The sequence below is a fragment of the Typopeltis vanoorti genome, chromosome 24 (assembly GCF_054136105.1).
Source record: "Typopeltis vanoorti isolate ZY-2024b chromosome 24, IOZ_Tvanoo_1.0, whole genome shotgun sequence".
NCBI classification, from domain to species: Eukaryota; Metazoa; Arthropoda; class Arachnida; order Uropygi; family Thelyphonidae; genus Typopeltis; species Typopeltis vanoorti.
The window spans coordinates 87,227,604-87,244,984 of NC_143572.1; the positions used below are offsets into that span (position 1 = coordinate 87,227,604).

The following is a 17,381-nucleotide window of genomic DNA, read 5'->3' on the forward strand; positions in this document are numbered from 1 at the left end:
ATCTACCCTATTCATTTTCTTAAAAAAAAAAAATCAGCTAACGCCTTTTTTTAATCCCGTATGCGGGAGTAGGCGAGGCCATTTAGCCCTATCTAAATTTTGGAGACTGAGTGGGCAGTTCAATCTCCACTGGTACCAATCAGAGATAGATGGTCTAAGGCTATCACTAATTAAGCGGTACAGAGTGAAGAGAGACGGCTCAAATGTGCCGCCATCTCGTGGTCCCTAACCCTTACATAATATATTTAATGTCTGAAATAATGTGGGTTCTACGGTCGATTTTCTTGAGTTTACGGGACAAAAAAACCGAGTTTCCGGGAGGAAAAACCGGGTTGCCCGTGCCAGAGATCGACTAACTCAGGAACCGGTCGAAAAAAGGCTTAGAAAAATTTCCTCTAGTCGCCGACTAGACTCGAAACGAAGTCTTCCTTCGTGCGGCCAAGCGCCGTGGTGTGGAAACGCCACATCCATTGAGCTACACAGGCTCAGTTTTTTCATTTTCTTAACGCTTGAATGTTTTATTACACAACCGTGATTGAGTAGCCAATGCACCAATATTGCTATTTTTAAACTTCTCGTTTCGTGTTCTAGCTCTGGGCTGTATCCTGGATTTTTCTTAGTCAACGTCCAACTGAAAGTCCATCGTCCAAACCGAAAGCCAACTGAATAATGTATATAGATTAAGAATGGAAGGAAACCATCTTAAAAGACACAAGTTCTAGATGTAGCCTTTTCTCCCAGCTCACTTTTGCGAACTGGAAGGAGATTTACAATATACCCAAGATCCTAAAATCTGACATGGCCTTAGTTACATACTGCTTAAATCAGTTGTAAATGAATCTGCAAAGACCGAAAGAGGATTCACTTAAAGTAATTGTTCTTCAAGTAATCGGGGGGAAATATTTAATTTTCCTATACATCCATCTTCTTATTCCAGTCGATATTTAGAAAAATCCCCGAATGGCATTTATTCCCTTAAAGGAGTGGGCAAAGCCATTTAATCCCTAGCTATCTTTTGGAGACTGAGTGTGCTGTTCAATCTCCACCAGTACCTAATCAGAGATAGCTGGCCTAATATATTATAAATTTTAGGTGGCATCCATGAAGAGATGATAAGCAAGTACCAACATGTCATGGTACTTAATCATAACAAATTATGTTATTGTCTAATATTTAATTTCTTGAATTTACTGAACAAAAAAAACTTAGTTTCAGGAAATAGAAATCCACTTGCACCTGCCAGAGGTCGACTAACTCGTGAACCGATTTCGTTCCTCTAGTTGACGACTGGCCTGGATAACCGAGTGGTTAGCGTGTCCGCTTCCAACCAAGAGGCTATGGGTTCGAATTCCGTCATTGGCATGGATGTTTGTGATTTTCCTACAAACTCTGTGTGGAAAGTGAATCTGCAACCCTTCCACTTATTCCAGCAGAGGACATACGGCGGCTACGGACGTTAAGTGCGAAAAAAAAAAGTTGACGACTGGAATTGAACTTAAGTCTTTTTTCGAGTGGCCTGCTGCTCTGGATGCAAACAACACTCATAATAATGTTCGCCTATTTCATGCTGGGACAATATATCCATAGAGATCCCTTTTACCAAAACATATACCAACATGCTATTAAATATTCGAACGTTTCGACTTCCATACTAATGCCAGGCTGCCTCAGAACCAATATCAATATTTTTCCCGCATGGTTCTTCAACCTGTTCGGGCATAATCCCTGTGCTATCGAGACCATCCTTCCTTTCATATTCATCTATTTAGATTCTTTTTTTTTATGTGGGAGGAAGGAAAATTAAATAATGAAATGCATATGATTTCTTTCATCCTTAATCCATGTAATTTATTCGGTCGAAAGCTAACCGAATAATATATATCAATTACCGTATTTACTCGAATATAACTCGCACTCCTGATTTTGCTTTACGAAAAAATAAATTAAAAAGTTTCGCATATACCTCGCAGACGAAAAAAGTTTAACGGGGCGATGGTAACTAGCTCGCCGCAGTACACAACACACTCTTCCCAACAGCCACTGTTCTGCAGATGGAAGAAAATCAAGTAGTTTTATTGTATCGCTGAATAAAGTACAAAGACATTTGCAGTCTGTGTATTATATTTCTCAAGAAATAGTGCAATTAGAGACACTTGGGATAAAAACGGCACTAATTAATGAATCACATGTCCCTTCCCACAGAAACTATGCTGTATAGACTCAAGTAAAACCGTATGTTGTACCGCGAAGCACAGTATCTAACTAAAAATTGTTGTTCAAATTTCCAATTACATGAAATAAGTGTTTGTTCGATTACATTTGAAATTTTCCATTTCATTAAGACAGATGACAAAGGCTAACTTCAAATAAAATTATACTAGCGAATTGAAACTATCATGCCGTATAATGTTCATATCGGTCTGCCAGACACGGAAGCGGCATGCAAACAAGCAGGATTAAAATTCAACCGAAGGAATTTCGGATATTTTGGAGTTCGGTTGAAGAGAATCAGCATATCAACTCAATATTTATCGGCTTGCCTTTGTGGTTGAATCGCATGATATTTTGTTAATACTGCACCAATTGGATTTTAAGAGTTAACTTGGGTGACAATTTCGCAAGAAATAATATCTAAGAAGTTTTTTTAATTAAAAAAACTAGCATCTTTTATAGCCTGGATTGGAGAGATGACTGATACACACAAGGAAACCGCTCTCGAAGCCGGAAGTAGCGACGATAGCAAATATGAAATTCTTGGTATGTCATACCCATTTTCAGTTTTTTCCTGATAACTTTAATTTCCGAAAATCCCCACATATATCTCGCACCACGATTTTTTAACTTTAATTTTGAGGGAGAAAGTATGAGTTAGATTCGAGTAAATACGGTAAGTATGGAACAAATCATCTAAAAAGACATTGCTAGCTTGCTGTACTAAGTGCCAAGAGCTATCATAACAGGGATATGAGGCTCATGCTCATTTCATTATTTACACTAATTATTAAACTAATGGCTTTAGCGGATTTTATTTTATTTTTTTTTTCTGTCAGCGTAATAGCTTCTAAACTGCAGCCAATTATGACCTTTAAATCGCTTGTTTTCTTTTTAGCTATTGCTTTCAAAAATCCATATTTATCTGTTATTGTCTATTGTTGTAACAAAAGAGACAGACGTCGAAATTGAATGTTTATCCAATTTGAATTAGCGTTACGTATGTCTATTATGCAGGAGCGCCCTCGCGCTTTCCAGGTACCTCCTCTCTTTTTTTCGTCAGCGATTGACGAACGTAGTCGGTCTTTTCCTGTTGATTATAATCTGATTTAATCTTTGCAAAAATGATTATTTTCAAGGATCTTTTGACTGGTGAGTATTTTCCATAAAAATCTCATTTTGTTACATTTTTTATTTTGCTTCGTTCCTTCGAAGTTGATAATGATATGATTAATTTTTCAGGCGATGAAATGTTTACCGACTCATCGAAGATCAAATTAGTCGACGACTGTCTGTTTGAAGTTGAATGTAATGTAAGTTTATTAGTTGCACGTTTTAATTTCAAATGAGGACATTATCAGTATAATTAAAATTGCTATAATCTGTTACCTTTATTTTTGAAAGTAAATACAGAGTAAGCTTGAACATATTAGTAGTAATAACCTTTGAACTTAGTAGACATTTTGAATTGGTCGCCGTAAGGTTTTGTAGCATTGCAGACCCAGAATAATTTTTTGAACTGAAATACTTTGTGTTCGGAGATTATTTAAATATGCGTAAAGTGCACTCCGAAAATAAATATCGTTCTTTATATAAATACTTAGTAATTCATTTTTGCCTTTACATATTTTGCCTAAATGAATGCTTGCGTTTTCATTTTAGTACATCCAGACATGTACTAAAAAAAGATTGAGCCTTACCGTCACAACGTAGTGACTCATTTATTACTGCATTCGTAGCCTAATTGACAAAGGCAGTTACAACTAGAAGCCTAAAGTGCAAAAGTTTTTCAGTTTAGTAAATTGAGCCGGTTTGTTGAATTTTGATTTGTCATTTTCATAGTATTTTACTTTATCTGATAATAAAGTTTTCGAAACTTTATGCTGTATTGATCAAGGATCTCAAACTGTTCCATTTCCACTTATTAGCTTTATTTTTGAAATTAGAAATAAGAAAAACGAATATTCTTGGCAGTGCGACTGAGCTCTTCATTTTTTCTTTGTTTTATTTTTTAAAATCATTTTTTTAAATTGCGCATGTATTTGTCGAATTGTTTGTTAACAATTACTAAAACTTCTCTATGGGTAGGGATTTCTAACTGCAGTTTACTCCTCCCCAGTTGGAGGTAGTCAGAAAGGATTTTGAACTCTGAAAAGAGGAAGGGGGGGGGATATATCATTGCAACACATTGATTAAATTTTAAGAATTATCTTGAAGTATTTTGGATGGATGGATTACTTTTTTTCTGTTTATATGAATTTTATATATATATTGCATTTTTAAGACCAAACATGGAATTTTCAAGCCACTTTAGGCCTCCATTAAGCAGAATAATGGTCTTGCACCAGGCAAGGAAATTCATCTCCCACTGAAGTAGAAGTATGTACAGAAAATTGGAAAATACAGATGAATGCCATGAAAAACAAAATTATCAAGCTAATTTAGCAACTCCTGAGGATTCCTTTTTTTTTTTTTAAATGAGCCCAGGGTGCTATTTGTTTTTCAATTTCATCTAATTCCTGCCATGTATCCTCAAGGGGTGTACAGGATATGATAGTACTACATGAAAAATTGATATCATTACTAACTTTCTATCTACAATTTTCCTCCAAATCAGTCTGTTAATTGTCAAGACTCCAACATTAAGGCAGTGTTTCTCAACCTGTGGTCTGGGGACGACAGTTGGTCTGCGACGATGGGACAGGTGGTCTGCAGGCAGACTTAAATTAATTGAATAAATATATATTCTTTAATTATCCAAACAAAACAAATTAAATTCCTTGCCTCTTCTCCATGTGAATTTGTGCACATTTTTATGTTGGAACATGGTGTTAGTAATAACCAGTCCATGTCCTGAGCAGAAATGCAACAGATATTTGCTATTATTATTAGCTTTGCTCTTTTATCCAAATTTTCCCAAAATATTTTTGTATGTCTCACAATCATTTCCTACTCTGCTATTTAGATCCCCAACAAGGACCAACTTTTCCTTTTTCATTGCTTTTTCTAAAGATCAAAAAAATTCCTCCACTTCTACCTTAATAGAACCTTCTGTGGGACCATAGGCACAAATAAGTCTCATTGTCCAGTTCCCCATTCTCATATTTGCTCACATTACTCTACTTGAGACTGACTGCCATTCAAGAAGATTAGCCTCGTATTTTGTGTTGAATACTATTGCTACTCCTTCTTTTCCTTGATTGTCATTGCCTGAATATAACATTTTGTATTTATTGCTCAGAAAGATCTCACCAGTTTTTGTCTTTTTTGTTTCAGTCACCCCTATTATGTCGATCTGGTACTCATCTAATTCCTCAGCTAGCTCCATTTCTTTGCCATTCATGGATACTATCAACATAAGGCTTCTTATGTTGATAGTACCGATCTTTTACTCTGGTGATGTTGAGTTGGGGTTTGTTTTCAGATTTGTTCCAGCTGACTTTTTGCTGTTCACCCTGGTTCCCTTGTGAAAACAGTGGGGGCCTTGTTTAACTGGGTGATGCCCCAGCTGACATGAAATTTTGTCATGTCGTACCATCATTTTTTATTTTGGTTTAACCAATAAGAATAAAATTTGGTCGGCTAAATCCCAAATTGCCAGCCCATCCTTGTTCGTTCAGTATCCAAGTAGATACCCAACAGGGTGCACCACGAGAAGGTGAGGATTGGACATTAGGTCAGAAGCCTTGGTCAGGTCTCTGCATTCCTTTAAAGCCTATGTGGAGGTCTCCTCTCAGTTATACAGCTTTGACACTTAAACAAAGACACTTTGGCCTCGTTATTACTTTCATGTGCTGCTTGAGAAAGGATCTTGCAACAGCTCAATAAATTCTCCTCTATTCTGATCATGACTTCTTTAATCAGTGTTCAGATAATTTAAGTCATACATAATTGTGTAATTTGGCAATGCATTTCTTCCTTTCCAGCAACTTGAACTGCCAGGTCCGTCACAACATCCCATCGTATATTTCATCTTCTTAGCCTCCATTTCACACCATATAGCTCTAAACTTATTGCTACATGTGACATTATTACATATTGGCTAACTCACTTTCAATTGGAAAAAACTCATATAAAGATTCTTATTTTCACGACAAGAATCAAACTTAGGCCTTTTCCAATCAAGGGGCACAAATTGTTTTTGCATACTTAGATATATAGTCTGCTTAACTCATTTAGGCAGCTCTTTCTTTTCCATTCCCAGACACTCAAAATGCTCAAACCCAAAGCAGTTCATCCCTTCAGCAGATTGATTACCATGCTCATTGTCATTTGTATCAATATTAAATATGCCTACCCTAGCTGAACTTACAATCACATTCTCGTTATTCCTCCCAAGATAATCCAGTTTCCTTAACAAGTTGCCAACTCCTTTTAATCATATATCATCATATTCCTGACACTCATCCTTAAGGGGGTGTATTGGATGTTATGATAGTACTATATGAAAGTTACATCATTACGGACTTCTGATCAACAAAATTTTCCTCCAAATTAATCATTTATCTATCAAGACTAATATTATGAGATCTCGCATTTCTCTCCTCTAAGGCCTAGACTATTAATCCACCTAGATCTTAGTCTTCCTCTCATCATTTTCTTACCATCCTGACAAAGAACACTTGGTTTATTATTATTATTATTATTGTTCCGGGAAACTCCAAGGAGTCGGCAGACTCATCGAGGGAGGCCCTAACATCATGTCTGGAACAACTATTCAACATTCACACAGTATCTATCATATCTTGCCTTGAACTCATTCACGGTCGTAGCACCCACAACAGACTCTGGAAGCTTATTCCACTCATTCACCACTCTCCAAGTAAAAAACCTAGCTCTAACACCCTTGTCAACCATGCTCTTGCCCAGCTTCCATGCATGGCCCCTAGTCCTCCCACCACCAGTCATATTTTCAAAAATATCTTCTGGATCAATCTTATAAAAACCCTTCAGTAATTTGAATGTCTCAATCATATCACCCCTCCTTCGCCTATCATCCAATTTCTGCAACCCACAAATCTTCAACCTATTCTCATAAGGTTCATTTCACAGACCTGTTATCATCTTGGTCACTCGTCTCTGGACCCTCTCCACTTCCTCCCCATCACGAAGAAACCCTGGCACCCATAACTGGGCACAGGAGTCCAGATGGGGTCTTATCAAGGCTCGATACAGAGGAACAACAACTTGTTTGTCTCTGCATGTTAAAGTATTTTTCATAAGCCAAGTGATTTGGTGAGCTGTTTTAGTTACTTTTGCAGTGTGCCCCCTAAACTTCAACTCCCTATTCACCAGCACTCCCAAATCCCTGGCCTCATCAATCTCCTTGTGTATGGTTCCACCAATGCGATATACTGCTGCTATTCTTTTCACCCCAAAGTGCATAACCTTACACTTTGCCACATTAAACTGACATCCATTTTTCCTAGCCCAGTCCTCCAAACTATCCAAATCATCCTGTAAAATTTTGACATCCTGTGCACTCACAATTGCTCTACCCAACTTTGCATCATCAGCAAACAAGTGAACACTTCCTCTCAAATCCTTTCCAATATCATTGATGAACAAATTGAAAAGCAGTGGTCCAAGAACAGAGCCCTGCGGCACTACACTAGTCACAAGACGTCTTTTTGACTCCACTCCTGAATAAACCACTCTTTGATATCTCTCCTTCAACCACCCTCCTATCCATCTTACCAACCCTATATCTATCCCCATCTGCTCCAGTTTACTGATTAGGGTTCCATGTGGTATCCTGTCAAAGGCCTTGGCAAGATCCAGTAGTATCACTGTAAACCCATTACCCCTATCCAGTTCAGCCATCACTGTGTTATAAAACATGAGCAAGTTACTGAGGCATGATCTGTCCTCCACAAAACCATGTTGTCCATACAATATCCCATTTTCATCTATCCAATCCTGTATTCTTTTCTTGACTAATTTCTCTAAGACCTTGACAATGATTCCTGATATGCTAATCGGTCGGTAATTTACAACAGCAGTCTTGGAACCACCTTTATGCAGTGGAACTATTTTCCCCTCCTTCCACCCGCTTGGGACTAACCCAGACCCGAGACTCAAATTAAACAAAATGGTCAAGGGTACTGACAATTCTTTAGCTGCTTCTCGTACTACACGAGCTGGTATACCATCCAACCCCCACAGATGTATTGACATTGAGGTTATGCAATAGACTACTCACCTCCACTTCATTCACCACAATTCCCGTATAATCTACTGGTTTATTCGTTTCTGCAATGTCACCACCTGGATGCTATATTCTTGCAAAGTGCTCACTCAGTAACTCAGCTATCTCAACTGATTCAGTTACCTCCCTATCATCGGCATTCTTTAAAATCATTCTGCCATGTACATTTTTCCTTTTACTTGCTACATATCTAAAAAACTGTTTAGGAATCTCTTTAGCCTGCATGGCCAATGTTCTTTCGTAATCCTTTTTTGCTTTTCTTACCACACTCGTCACCCTTCTGGCCTGCGCTTTATACCGTTCATGTGCCTGCCGGTCACCTTTCTCCTTAAATTCCCTCCATAGTTGTTTCTTTTTTTGCAGCTCAAGCTTAATGGTGTTATTCATCCATTTAACACCTAGTTGATTTATTATTCGGACTCTAGGTATACAGTCAACCATTGCTTCGTGCAAGCACTTCTTAACTACCTCCCATGCATTATCAACTTCTGTCCTTGCAGTTGTACATGCCATGGCACTGAGCCAATCAAACTCCTAAGCTTGTCATACTTTCCAGCCCGATAATTCCACATGTACCCTGTCTTAATTGAAAATTCTACACCTTTAGCCGCCTCCCAAGTCAAGACCCTATGATCACTCTCACCGATTGGTGGCAATGTGGTCATATTTGTTACAGCCAAATCCTCAGATGTAATTCTAGGTCAAGCACTCTCTGACCCCTAGTATTTTCCATTACATGCTGTCGCAGATAGTTATCCCTTAATAACCGCATAAAATCCAATTCCTTCCTCCCGTGTGTCCTCTCCTCATTCCAATCAATGCGACCATAGTTGAAATCTCCCATAATAATCACCCTCCTTCCACTCATTTCTTCTATTTGCTTATGCATATTGTCACCACCATCTTTTCCATCACCTGGTCTATAGCAGCACCCAATTGTATATTTAGTTCTGCTAGCCACAATCTCACACCAAATGGCCTCAGATGTGCTCTTTTCTCTATCCTGCAATTCAACTTCTATTCTCCTTGGCTGTAGCTCATCAGCTATCATCAACAATACTCCTCCCCCCCATTTTATTCTCTCTGTCATTCCTGAACACACTATACCCATCACATTCAATCCCACTAGCTATATCATCTACAGTCAGCCATGTTTCACTAATACCAATAACCTGTGGTCTGGAAGTGCCAACCATGGCCAAAAACTCTTCCTTCTTGTTCCTAATACTCCTAGTATTAGTGTACATGAATTTAAGACCCCCATTAGCCCCAACCCTACCTTGATGCCTTATATTAACTATCCCACTCAGATTTGTTGTCCTTATTTGCTCTGGCATATTATATTCATTCTTACATTCAACTGCCTCCATAAGGACTGTATCTCTACTCCCCCCCCCCCTTAACAAATCTAGTTTCCCTGAATTTGCACATCCACTACATTCAGCAACACTTTCTCAAGTCTTTTTACACCATAACCATTCAAATGCAAGCCATCCATCTTATATAGATACTTTCGCCCATCAAACTCACTCCACACGTCCACAAATTCCACACCACTCGTCATACATAACCCACGCATAAAGTCATTCGCAATTCACTGTCATACTGTGGCAAAAGACTAATCATTCTAACTCTCTCACTCTTTTCTTTTGCTACCTCAAACAATTCATTCAGGTCTTCTATCATTTCCATTTTATCTCCTTTCAAATCATTCGTACCTGCCACAACAATCATTTCTTTCACCCTTTCCTTTTGCTCTCTAATAGACTCAGTTACATCCTTTATGGTCGCACCAGGTTGGTACGATTTTGTCAAATCCTCTACTAACAGACCTCATACTAACGAGTCTCCGTACAGCACTCTATCCTTCATTTTGTTCATGTTCACATTCATACGCCTATTTTTCCTGTCATACCTTTTATTATTGGTTCGTTCATTCAGTTGACTTTTGTTCATGCACTCTAGCTGCTGTTTTGCCCTTTCTATCGCACCATTCAACAACGCGATCTCACTCAATGCATCTGTCTCATCTTTTTTATTCTTTGAGAAACCATTAATACTATCATTCACACTTTCATAATTCTCATGTACAACCTTGCCGTTTCTTGTCATATCGCTATTTTCTTCATTCTGAAGTTTGACAGAAATATCACATTCACGATCCGAAATACACTTGAATTCCTCATTCTCCCTACATTTTCTACACACATTCAATCCTTTATTATCATCTATCCACACTCCGACCGCACTCCGCAAAGCGTACATTTCACAGCTAGTACACTGACTCATTTCTTTTATACTACTGTTCTTTGATGACGATGGCGAACCATCATTACTAGCCGCCATTTTCCTTCGTACAGGTGCCATAATTATTGCAACGTGTTTTATCAAATAATAAGTTATACACACCAAAAACAGATGCACTAAAATACGCAAGGCAAACAAAACTACGCAATATTAAGTAATTTTATCAACGATAACTGAAAATAATACTTATCTTATCAGGAGCTTGCACGAACACTACACACTCAACTAAACACTACACTTGGTTTGCACACTTTTCCTCTCCCATTCTGTTTAAGCAACCATATCACCTGAGTTTAGCTCTGCTAACACATTCCTGAATGCTGACAAAGAAAAGATCTTTCCCAATATCCTCATTTTTGACATCTGTAGTTTCCAGATATTAGAGTTCTGAGAAAGATTTCTTTTATCCAGTTTTTATTCAAGAATTTTATTTCTAACCTAGCTCTCAGATCCATAAGTTAAAATTGATTGAACACAGTCTTGTATACATCTAGTCTGGTGTTTTGAATAATTTCTCTAATTCCATATAAATTTATGCATTATTAGCCTACCTTACCAGTGATAATTCTGTTTTTTTCCATATTTAATTTCTCTTCATTAAACATTTTACCTAAATAACAAATGTTTTACTTACTTATTCTAGGTGCTCCATTCAGAATGCAGTTGGTTTCTTGAGTATTTCTCTCTTTTTTATTTCTGATTTTCACACCAAATTTATCACAGCATTATTTAGAAGTATAACATCTACATAAAGCAAAAAGCTGAGATTAACATCAGTTTTGATGTCAGGTTTAACATCACTTTCCTTTACAATGTGATCCATATAGATGATGAATAACATTGCAGATAATGTACACCTTGTCTTGCATCTGATTGAACATTAGACTATCTTCCTTGTACCTCATTCAATTTTAACTGCTGACTTACAACTCAGATATGGACTGTTGCTGATATGTCCCATTTACACTATATAAATAGTGTTTTGAAGCGGACCCTTTATATTCCCATGATTTCTCTACTAGTTGTCTTAAAGTGAAAAATTGATTCTGACAATCTATTTGGTCTGAATTCAGCTTATTCTTCAAGCTTTTTTGCATAATTTTTCAGTCATTTCTCTAGTATACTTGCACAAATTTTATCAGGAACAGCAGGGAAATTACTCTAATTCTTGCATTTGGTTTCATTTTCTTTTTTATATATAATACTATGAGAGCTCTACTTGAATCGTAGAATTCGATATTCTGACCAGGCTTGTTGAATTATGCATTGCAGCCACTGTAAAACTTATACTTCCACATTTGAGCATTTCTGGTCAGATCATTTCCAACTGCTTTTCTACATTTCAGGTTTTTGATGGCATTTTGTACTTTACATATATATATATATATATATATATATAATGTGTGTTTATGTATTCCTGATGCTAGAAAACACTCAACATGCTGTCACTGCTTGTTTCATTTAGCAGTTTTTCAAAATAATTCCTCTAGACATCTAGAATGTCTTCAGTTTTCATATATACCATTATCATCTTTGATTCCTTTTACAATTCTCTTTCCTCCATTTCTTAAACTTTTCCAGTGACCTCCAGATTTTTGCTACTTTCCTGATATTTCTTGCCAAATTTCCCATTACTTGTTCAGCTACTACATTTTCCTTTGTATTCTCTAAGATCACACACTGACTTACCTGGAACTTTTGATATACTTCCTTCTTTTCCTTGATTGCCTCTTTAACTTCCTGAGGGAGTTCTGATTTTTCTATTCTTGCAAACAACCTCACTGTATGCCTCTAGCTGAATCAGCCAATATTTTCTTCTGGATTACAACCATCTATAAAGCTTGGTTCTTGTTTTCAATCTTTCACTTTTTTCTTGAATAATGTGTGTGTATATGAGTCTACAATTCCCCTCTGAAATCTGCTCAACTTTGAATCATTTTAAAATGCTTCTACACTCTTTAACAGTAAATGTTGAACACTTCCAGTTTCACAGCACCATTTCGCCAACACGGCAGATATCGCTAATTCAACTGCTCACGAGTGTATATATACACACCTTGAACTCAGAGGGGAGAGAGTTCGTCTGTGCAAAGTGGTGCAAAGGTTGTATTAAAGATATTTTTTCTGATATGCCTTGAAATAGATGGTGATAGCATTACTGAAATCTTTCTGAAGAGAAAGTCGTGGATTGGTGGAATGATTGATTATTATTATTATTTTGATATTGTGGGAACGTAGCCATTAGAAAGGTATTATGTATATGATTGAGTTCTGTTGCAAGAGAGGTCTCATTGGAATGAAGATTATATAAATACTGTGGGTTAGCATTTTTATGACACAATTTTATTTAGGAGGGGATGATAGGAAAGTTTGTGAATATATCTTCCTGTTTGAGTTCTTCCGAATAGGGTTCAACATTTCCTTCCAACCGCCATGACTCAGTATCTTCAGCTTGGGCACCTCAGGATTGCCAGTTCCTGTGCACACGTTTTTGCACCCCTGGGAGAAAAAACAGCTGTATATCACCAGTTAAACCTGTCCCAATATCATTAATATGTAGATAAAATAACCATGGTCCCAAAACTGACCCCTGCAGCAATTATTTCTTTGTGCTATTATTATTCCATTAAGTTGTATTATGAGTGTAAATCAGCACCTAAGTCTAAATACTAAATAAAGTGAATCTTTTGAACATTACTTACCTTTAACAAACACATGCTGACAATCAGGGCTGGCGGAAACGGGCATACGGGCGCTGCTACGAAGGGGGCACCACCGCCGGGACATGGTTCATAAGTTCATTTTTAAGAAACAAAATTTTTATCATAAAAACAAAAAATTCTTAGAATGATCAGTATTAAAATAAATAAGGCCGGATACACCAAATAAAAAAAAAAAAAAATTTATATTGCTGCCTCTTTGATCAGCCAGTTGTTTATAATTTTGCAGCGAGAGCAGGCTAAATGCTTGCTTGCAGAATGTTGTGTCTACTGCAGTCTATCTAAAGAGCAATGGTGAATGTTTTTTATGCGCAGAAACGAATTTTCGTACAAAACATTTGTTGCTAGTTAACCAGTCATAGGGTACACATCTCAGTAGGCTACTGACAGTAGTGCAGTGCAGACCATTATTTCGTCTCTGTGTCATGTTGTGTCATATAGTACTCATCTCAGTAGGCTACTGACAGTAGCGCAGTGCGGACTATTATTTCGTCTCTGTGTCGTGTAATAATTTCTTGTGGGTATGAAATAGAAATGGAATCAAAAATTAAAAAAAAAGTTATCTGGTGTAGCATCATGCTACGAAAGAAGCAGCTATTAAGAAACAAACTGGGGATCTTAATAAATTTGTTAAAATATTCTGATGCAGATTGTAACCAACTCGATACATCAGAAATCAGAGTTGAAGAACCATGCACATCATCCAGTTTGCATGAAACTACTATTGCAACTATTGAACAAGATAACAAGATGCATGATTTAAGTGAAAAACAGTTAGAAGATTTAATTGTAGTTGACCACGAAACTAACACATTGTTAGTTTCGTGGTGAACTTCTACTAACAACGTAGTAGAAGATCCAGGTGAATGGGGAAATATTGATGAAAAATTATGAGTTGTTTTAATTGAAATGGGGCCTGTTCAAAAGAAAAATATATATCCCTTTTGCTGTTTTTTGCTTTTGTTGCAAACGTTTTGCACCTACTGAATCAAGTAGTCGTGTAGAAGGTTATAACGATTGGAGAAATGTAAGTACAACTTTGCATAGACAGACTAGTTTAACTCACATGAAGAATTTCTTAAAATGGAAGGAACTTGATAATTTAAAAAACAAAACTACTATTGATTGCCATACTCAAAGCGTATATGAAATGCAAAAGAAACATTGGACAAGTGTTTTAAAATGCTTGATTGAAATTATAAAATTCCTTGGTAGCCAAAATTTAGCTTTTCGCGAATTATCTGATAAATTATATGAAAGGAATAATGGCAATTTTTTAAAATTAGTCGAATTGTTTGCAAAGTTTGATCTTGTTATGGAAAATCATGTTGAAAGAGCCCTACAAAAACAATAGAGTACACTATTTGAGTAAAGACAGTCAAAATGAAATATTGGAAACTTTAAGTAACGCAATCAGGGATACAATTTTATTATCAATTCGAAAATCTAAATATTCCATAATTTTAGACTGCACACTTGATGCAAGTAAAACAGAACAAATGACCATTATTATTCGTTTTGTTTCCTGTGACAATGGAATTGTCAAGAACAGGGAAAACGTTTTAGGTTTTGCAGATATATCAGATTCCACAGGACGTGGTTTATGTGCAACAATAATGGAACAACTGGAAAAATGCAACATTCCCATTGAAGACACGCAAGATCAAGGGTATGATAATGGGGCAAATATGAAAGGGGAAAAAAAATATGGGCTCCAAAATTTGCTTTTGAAAAACTCCTCGAGCTTTTTACGTGCCATGTGCTGCTCATACTCTAAATTTAATCATTAACAATGCAGCCAAAGTGAATGTAGATACAATTAGTTTCATTGCAATTATTCAAGAAATATACAATTTCTTTTCATTCAAGTGAATGTAGATACAATTAGTTTCATTGCAATTATTCAAGAAATATACAATTTCTTTTCATTCTCTTACAAATGTTGGGCAATCCTTTAAAAGTTCGTAAAAAAATTAACATTGAAACAGCCATCAGAAACGCGATGGTAAAGTAAAATTAATCCAATCCGCCCTCTATGATATCAATTAGCAGAAATTTATGATACACTTTTAGAAATTTTAAATAATGAAAATTTTAATAAAGAAACTCAGCATGAAGCACAAACATTATGCTAAAATAAAGGACTACATATTTATTTGCTCTCTTATAACTTGGCATGATTTGCTTGACAGAATAAACCTTGTGAGTAAAATGCTTCAAGACAAAAATATGAACATTTCACTTGCTTTACAATCTATCGAAAAGTTAAAGATATTCTTACAAGAATATCGATCAGATACAAATTTTAAATAAGTTCTAAAAACGGTAAAAGAACTGAGTGAAGAGGTGGATGGAGAACAAGAATTTAAAACTGGTACGAAAGCTTGACGATGAAAGAAGACACGACAATTTGACTGCAAGCATCATGACGAACCGCCACAATTGCCAGAAGATAAATTTAGAGTGAATGTATTTTATATACTTCTCGACATTGCAATGTGTTCGTTAATAGAACGTTTTAATAACGAAGATAATAAGTTTTAATAACAAAGATTTATGAAAAAATTGTGACAATTTAAAGATTCTCTTGAAGGACGGTGACAATAAAGACGTAAGTGCAATAGAACTATATGACGAGTTATGTGCTTTCCGGGATATTTTTCGGAAGGATAATTTAAATATTCAAAACCCTTTCGATATTCTTAATTTTATTGTGTCCAATAATTTATCTTTCCCTAACTTTTCAATTGCTTTAAGAATACTATTAACCTTACCTGTTTTTGTAGCGAGCGGTGAACGTTCCTTTTCCAAGTTGAAATCGATTAAAACCTACTTAAGAACAAGTATGCCAAAAAAAATCTTGTTAGTTTGTATTGAAAATGATATATGTGTGGAATTAGATGTTAAGACCATTATTTCTAATTTTGTAAATATGAAATCAAAAACCCTAAAATTTAAATAAAAAAATTTCAAGTATATTTATGTAATTTAATTTTATTATCTGTTATTCTGTAAAGATGTTATTTTTTGAGTACTTATATTAAATGTTCTAATTATTCTGAATTCTTTTCTTATTTTCTCATCTATCTTGAGTTACTTTTATTTTCCTAAAAGATAGTTCCACTTATAAAAATTATTAAAAAATTTTTACAAGTTACTAAGAATTTAGTAACTTGTAAAAATGCAAGAATTTTTTAAACTTTAGTTCAAATAAATTTTAACTTTAAATAAAATTCATTTTTATCGAGTTAAAAGTTTGTTAGCGATTCGGGTTGGTGAGAAGGCTATAATCCCTGTATCATTATATTCAACGATTAAAGTGAAGTGGCTTTATCAAAATTTGCTTTAACTTTTGAGAATCTTTTGAATATTCGGATTTTTAATGATTATCCTGCCTAGTCAACACCCGCGGTTCATTACATTTAGCGAACCAACGTGTGGCTGTTATGTCAAAATTTATTTAAGAAATTTCAAATAATTTAAATTTTTATTATCGTAAAAGAACCACAAACACCCGGATCATTACAGGGGCGCTTAGATAGAAATTGCATGTGGGCAGCAAAGACCCTAGCGCTGGCTCTGCTGACAATCGTATAATACCGTAGTCCCCTCCCACAATCCTGAAGTTTTCTATCTGTGGTTTCAATTATCTGCTGTCAACTCCAGTTCAAAAATATTAAATGGAAAATTCCACAAATAAACAATTTTAATTACATAGGCAAAGCAGATATAAGATCCAACATTATTTCAAAGTACTGGGTCAAGCATTTTTAGAGTTTTTAGGAGTCCCACTCCAAAAGTGAGCAATAGTCGATTGCAGGTGGATTTGTGATTTGTATAAGGTTAACAGTTGGTTTGAGGTGAAGTAACGTTTTGTCTTGAGCGAAAGAGAAAACCTAGTTTTTTTGGAAGCTGAGATGCAATGGTTGCGATGT

The 17,381-nt window shown here is 36.0% G+C and overlaps 1 protein-coding gene across 1 annotated transcript in view; it reads left to right on the forward strand.

Moving 5' to 3' along the window:
• Nucleotides 1-3,217: 3,217 nt before the first annotated feature.
• LOC150093524 (translationally-controlled tumor protein homolog) overlaps nt 3,218-17,381 on the forward strand; it is a 73,999-nt gene continuing 59,835 nt past the window's right edge. The window contains exons 1-2 of the mRNA XM_090413288.1: nt 3,218-3,363; nt 3,454-3,524. Of these exons, the coding sequence (XP_090269414.1) occupies nt 3,336-3,363; nt 3,454-3,524 (99 nt within the window). The 5' untranslated portion in view covers nt 3,218-3,335. The remainder of the gene's footprint in view (nt 3,364-3,453; nt 3,525-17,381) is intronic.